We start from the raw sequence: 6,000 nt of genomic DNA, 5'->3' as shown, positions 1-6,000 counted from the left end.
CGCCGCCAGCCTCGAGGCGCCCCCGGCCCCTCCTAACCAATGAGCAAGCTGATGGGATGGGAGGGGCGTAGTGGGCGGGGCTAGGGGCGGGCCTTGCCTGGCTCCTGCTGTTCCTGGTAGGCGGGGTTCCACCCAATGGGCGGGGCCTCGTCGGGGTGGGCGGGCGCTCAGTCAGGCGCTCGCTCCAGAGACTTCACTTTTTCACGCCAAGCGCGTCACAGAAGAAGGGAGACGCGGGGGTCACTAGAGAGCGAGACAGTAAGGTGGGACGGGGAACCGGGGGGCGAGGGCACTGGGCGACCGAACCATAGGGGGCAAGGGGGTCGCGAGGCGCAGCTTCAGGCTCGGAAAGGCAAGGCAAGGCGAGCGCAAGTGCCAGCTTTGGGCACAGCAGCACCCCTCGCTAGAAAGCGGGCAACAGAACACCCCCAACAGGCCATTACCCGTGACTCGAAGCGGAAATAAACTTTGAAAGACTTCCTAGCAATAGACATTGAACGTTTTTGTTTTCGTGCTAGAGTTAAAAGGGAACCTCCTTCCTAGCCCCCCCCCCCCCCCCGCAAGAAAAGGGGGACCCAGAGGTTACCCGTTCCCCTCAAAGAAAAGGTCCCCCAAAACTCTGAGGGCCCCTGCGATTAGTAGGTTTCACACACATGTGAAAGAGCTCAAAACAAAGACACCACCCACAGTAAAAGGCCCCACCCCCTCGTCTAAGTGGAACCCACTAACCTGGGGAAATAAGATCTTGCCATATATAGGTGACCCCCACCCAAGACAAAGAGCACCCACGCAAGAGGCGCGGTCCTTCCATCCCAAGTGAGAGAGGGAGAGACTCTTGTCTTCAGAACCCATCGGGTGAAGGGGGGCTTTCCTCATACCCCAAAGTTATGGTGCCCATCCAACTGAGAAACTAATACAAGGAAGAAGTCACACATCCCACTGGGGACACAGTCCCTGGCAAGAGGACTCCTAGTCCTGCAGGGAGAACATCTCTGAAAGGACCATCATTTACAAGGAGATCCTGTGTTGGAGTGTTCCCCTCCCACAGAGGACACCCCTATATTCAAAAGGACGATACCCAAATTACCCCTCACCAGAAGTCCACAAATATGTTTTCACAAAGCTGATCCCCAGCCCCTAAAGGCTGAGCATAGGCCTTCCAGGAGTAGCCCTGTTAAACATTACAAGTTACAGTGACCCCTCCCCTCTGCCCCACCTCATACCACAAAACTGAGATTCCCCCCAGGAGCCACCCCGGAGCAAAACAAGAAAACCCACAACATTATCTCTCAAAAATAGTACCCTCGCTCCCAGATTAGATCGGGGGAGGGTCCCAACTTCTCACTTGACAGTTCTAAAAATAGATTTCCTGCCCCCAAAAGGCCAGACCCGATCTGATCTCAGAGCTTTCATATTGCATGCAGAGTTCCCAGCTCCATCAAGCTAGCCCAAGGCAAATAATACCTGCCACCACCCTCCTCTAAGAGTAGTACAAAATACAAATCAGTCATGAAACTGCCAAAGGCCTTGGAAAACCCAAACACCTAGTTGCTCGAGTGATCACGACCGCCTGCAGTCGCCCACACATACAAGACAGGTGCCGTAGATGTCCTACCCACATCACAGCAATCTGATAGGATTTCCCATCATTTGGGGCAAACTGGCCTGGAGCCCAGAGAGGGTGAAGAAAAAACAGAGTGAGCTCTCCAAAACCTGAATCCCTCGGCCCAAGACACAGGTCAAGTGTGCTCAGATTAGGGGTGAAATAAAAGGAACCGTGCTCTGACAAGGGCTGGTCAACTTAGCCTGGGGGAAGAGCAGCGTTTTCCTAGCGTTGAGTGGGTGACTAGCAAGTAGTGGAGATATATCCTGAGGCTTAAGGAATAGGCTGCAAGAAGGGGCTGGTTAATAGGCAGACCCCGGTAATAGTGAACGGGGAAATTAAGTCCTGGTATTGGAGGGGTGTTAAGTGGCCCAGCCATCCTGAAAAGGATTGGGTAGGGAGTGAAAGGATCGGGGGCCGCCTGAGCGTAGGTACGACAAAGGTGGGGCAGACCAAAACGCCCCAGACTTGGAATCGAACTCCTAAACCCAAGAGGTGCGACAAAGCGAAGTAAAATTCCTTGAACATTGAGCTCGGAACAAGGCTTTTCTGGTCACTATTGAACTTTAAGGAATTGCCTGCAAGGAGGAGTATCCACTGACATCACTGCCTACTGTCTGCTCCTATCTCGTGGATGTGCTGCCTATCCAGAGATCAAGCTGTCAGAGGGCTGGCTGTGGACAAGCCCGCTGCCCCCACTTGCCCTCCGTTTTCACCACTGCTTTGCAGGCTGCAGGCTCATTTGCTTCCCAGTGACCCAGGAGCAAGGTTCGACTTCTGCTTCCTGCCATCTACTGTTGCCTTTGACTTGAAAACGAAACGCTCATTCCACTCGCAGGTGTCCCTGGAGTAGTGCACTCGTCTTGTGCTCCGAGACTAAAGGATTTTTCCGTTTTCGCTATCGTTTAAATTGAGGGTTCCACTTTCTCGAGCAGTTGCTGGAAGAGTTAAAAGCTCACTCAGTGTTCGTTATCTCTAGCCTGGAATTTGAGGTTTGCTTCCACTTCATAACGATTGACTTTGTTTAAGAAGCTTACTGCTGATCTGGGTTTCAGAGTCCCGAGAGAGTAGGTAAGAAAAGGAGGGTGCCGGTGTCAATGTTTTTGCTTCTTTCATTTGTATTGAAAATTGAATCCGACTCTGCATCTCTGCATGCGGTTTTCAGGTCTGTTTGCACCTCTCTGGGTTTGGCTTGGAGCAGGACCCGCCTTTGCACAGGTGTTTAGGTGAAGTTAAATTCATCTGCTGTTTGCTGGAGTCATGGGCAGCGAGGGCAAGGAAGCCATGATGTCGCCCAACGACGGGGAAGGCCCAAAGCGGCACACAGTGGAAAAGAACATGGAGCAGGATGGGATGATGCCCTCCCTACCCAACGGGGCCAGCAAGGAAGCGCCCGATCAGAGCATCCGACTCTACCGGAGGCGCTGGCTCATTGTCTTCCTCTTCAGCTCGTACTCCCTGTGCAACGCCTTCCAGTGGATCCAGTACAGCATCATCAGCAACATCTTCATGAAGTTCTACGGCGTGAACGCCTTCGCCATCGATTGGATGTCCATGAGCTACATGTTTGCCTACATCCCCTTGCTCTTCCCTGTTGCCTATCTCCTGGACAAGAAAGGCCTGAGGGTCATCGCCCTGGCCGGGGCTGCTCTGAACTGTGCCGGAGCCTGGCTGAAGACGGCCAGTGTGCGGCCGGACCTCTTTGGTGTCACGGTGTTTGGACAGGTGGTCTGCTCCTTGGCCCAGGTCTTCATTCTAGGGATGCCTTCACAGATTGCTGCGGTCTGGTTTGGGTCCAAGGAAGTGTCTACGGCCTGCTCTTTTGCTGTGTTTGGGAACCAGGTAAGGGTGTGCTTATTACTCTTGTGAGAGTGGGGTGGGTGCATGAAGGTGAGCTGTGCATAGCCGACATGCGTGACTGAGTGCGCTGTCTACAGCGTGTACTGATCCCCTCTAGACTCTGTAGAGTTTTGCCCTTAATGCACGCTCCTAATTGTTGCTTGATGTTTTTTGATGATTGAGGAGGCTAGCTTTGTTCCAAATCGCCTCTAGAGGCCAGAGCTTTCTTCTTTTCTAGTGTCCATCCTTGCGTGGTCACCAATTTCCGAAACATTCACCGAGAACACATCTGTTTGACCACACCATTGTGGAAACAGAATGTATCTGCCACTGTGAAGTGGCATAAAAAAGTGAAAAAAACGGGAAGGGTGTGGATAGAGAGGGGTATCGGGTGAGGCTTCTATTTTTTTTATCAAAACATTTCTCCCAAAATAAAAAGGCATTGTATTTGTGGCTCTCAAACACCCCACTGTATTACCTCTTGGTGTGCATGAAGATTCCTTGTAACCTAAGGTGGTGGGGGCGCTGATAAGATGTTTGTTACCCAACATAATGGTGCTCCTCTTATTGATCTGGCAAAGATAAAGGGATGCCTGCTGTTGATGCATTAGCCCACTGAGCTACAGAGCCGGTGCGAGTCACCCCTCGGTGGTGTTCCAGTTTCTTGCTTAGGGCACGGATCGTGCTCGAGTGAGTTTCCCTCTGTAGCCTGCACAGAGCGCAATCTCCTGCGGGAGCGTGAGGGGTGGATTCCCGTTGCAAGCCCGCAGGATCCCCACCAGGTGCTTGAGTGGGTGCTGTCGCATAGTGAGCTGCGCGCCTAATCGCCTCCAGGAGATTGGGAGATCCGTGGTCCAAGGCAAACTCACCAAACCGGTATCTCCTCTTTACTTCGCCTAAAAACCTCTTCTGCAAGTCTTCCACATTCACTTCCTCGGATCTTAACTTCATAATGCGCCGGCGTCTTACCTTTGCTTCGTCTGCATCTTCACGTTGTCATGGTGACAATGGCTATGGTAAGATTAGAACTGGCGTCAAGGAGGGGTGAGAAAAGAAGGGGCATTACAGGGCGTTCCTCCCGTAATGACAAAGTGACTGTGAGAAGAAGTCAAACACGAAGAGGAAAATGTGACCGTGAACGCAAACGATATACATACACCAAATCGCCTCAAGGAGCTTTCCCACAAATCGCCTCAAGGCGCTTGAGTTTTCTTGTGCAGAGGACAATGCACACTGGCCCCCTCTAGGACCCTGAGAGATTTGTCTTGCAACTCGTGTGAGTTTTCTTGTACAGTGCACACCAGGGACCTACCAGGCACTTGAGTAACTTTCTTATCGGATCAGCCCGCCGTGTGATTTGTCTCTAGGAGCTTGAGTGGAGTTTCAGGTGTACTGGCACCCCCGTGAGCTAAATTTCATCCAGGTGTTTGGGGAATCTAAACAGTAGGTTGGATGTTTACGGAAGGTGCCAAGGTGAATATGTGGCATTACAGATGTTTTAGACTGACCCCCAAAATGAACAGTGATAGAACCAAACAACTGGGATAGAAAGTACATGCATACTGTCCCACTACACAATAGTGAAGTGTTGTCTTTTTACTTAGGAGTTTGCCACAATTGTGTATGAGGAATTTTGTTTCCCGCATTTTCCATTGTTCCATCAAATATTTCCCTGATAATGGAGCCCAAGCAGGTGTCAGCTGTGTCCGGTATAGATCCCAGTAACATAACATCACTTATAACCTTCTAAAATGCAAGCTAGTAAACACCAATTGGGGGCAGCAGCTGCGGACCGTTTTAAAGTCTGACGGACCCGTTTTTGTTGACTTAGATTGCCCATTGTGTTCTATTAGGGCTGAGAGGGATGACTTTTTTTCCAAGTAGTTAAAGAAGATGGGAGAGGAATGACAGCAGGCGCAGTGTTGCTGTATAGTTGGTTTGTTTGGAACCAGCAGATCCAGGTTCTAGCCCTACTTTCTACATTTGAACAAAACTGTTTGATTTTGGGCAAATCACTTTATTGCCCAGTTCTTCCTTTTTACAGTTTTAACTTTGGGTTCAGAATGCAGCACAACATTACCCTAATTAAACTGAGAGGAGAGGTGTGGCTTAGCAACCGAGTCAGACTTTGGAACCAAAAGGACTGGATTATAATCGTGGGCATTATTTTGGTGGAGTAGTGGCTACGCCCATGTCGCCACAAGCAACCAATGTGGATGACTCTGCAACCCCTTGTACGTCATTGTTTTACTAACCTGTTCCATTCCACAGTCTCCCCCTCCCCTCTTCCTTTCCAGGCCCTCTGCAGCACACTGGCCACACACTTTGCCGCCAAAACTCAGGACATCCTGAACCCTTGTTCCTCACCCACCAAACCCATCCCACACCCCTGTGCCTCCTTTGGTCCCTCACCCTCCTCCTTCCACCTTCTCCTCCTTCACCCCTGTCACACCTGATGAAGTCACCAGTGTTGTCCGCTCGTTGAAGGTTTCTTCCAAACAGGTTCCCCTTGCTCATCCAGAACCATCAATGTCAATATTGGCTCTCTTGCCCCCTCA

At 51.1% G+C, this 6,000-nt stretch overlaps 1 protein-coding gene across 2 annotated transcripts in view; it reads left to right on the top strand.

Annotated features, from left to right (window-relative positions):
• The first annotated feature begins 220 nt into the window (after window positions 1–220).
• The window catches only part of FLVCR2 (FLVCR choline and putative heme transporter 2), a 322,375-nt gene continuing 316,595 nt past the window's right edge, over window positions 221–6,000 (top strand). Inside the window, exons 1-2 of one of the 2 annotated variants that reach the window (XM_069638045.1) lie at window positions 222–2,674; window positions 2,769–3,445. In XM_069638045.1, coding sequence (XP_069494146.1) covers window positions 2,864–3,445 — 582 coding nt within the window. In that variant the 5' untranslated portion in view covers window positions 222–2,674; window positions 2,769–2,863. Of the gene's footprint in view, window positions 3,446–6,000 lie in introns of both variants that reach the window. The other variant, XM_069638046.1, reaches the window with a different exon arrangement.

This window comes from Ambystoma mexicanum, chromosome 14, assembly GCF_040938575.1.
Source record: "Ambystoma mexicanum isolate Mex_15411 chromosome 14, UKY_AmexF1_1, whole genome shotgun sequence".
NCBI lineage: Eukaryota > Metazoa > Chordata > Amphibia > Caudata > Ambystomatidae > Ambystoma > Ambystoma mexicanum.
This window is presented reverse-complemented; position numbering and strand designations above follow the sequence as displayed.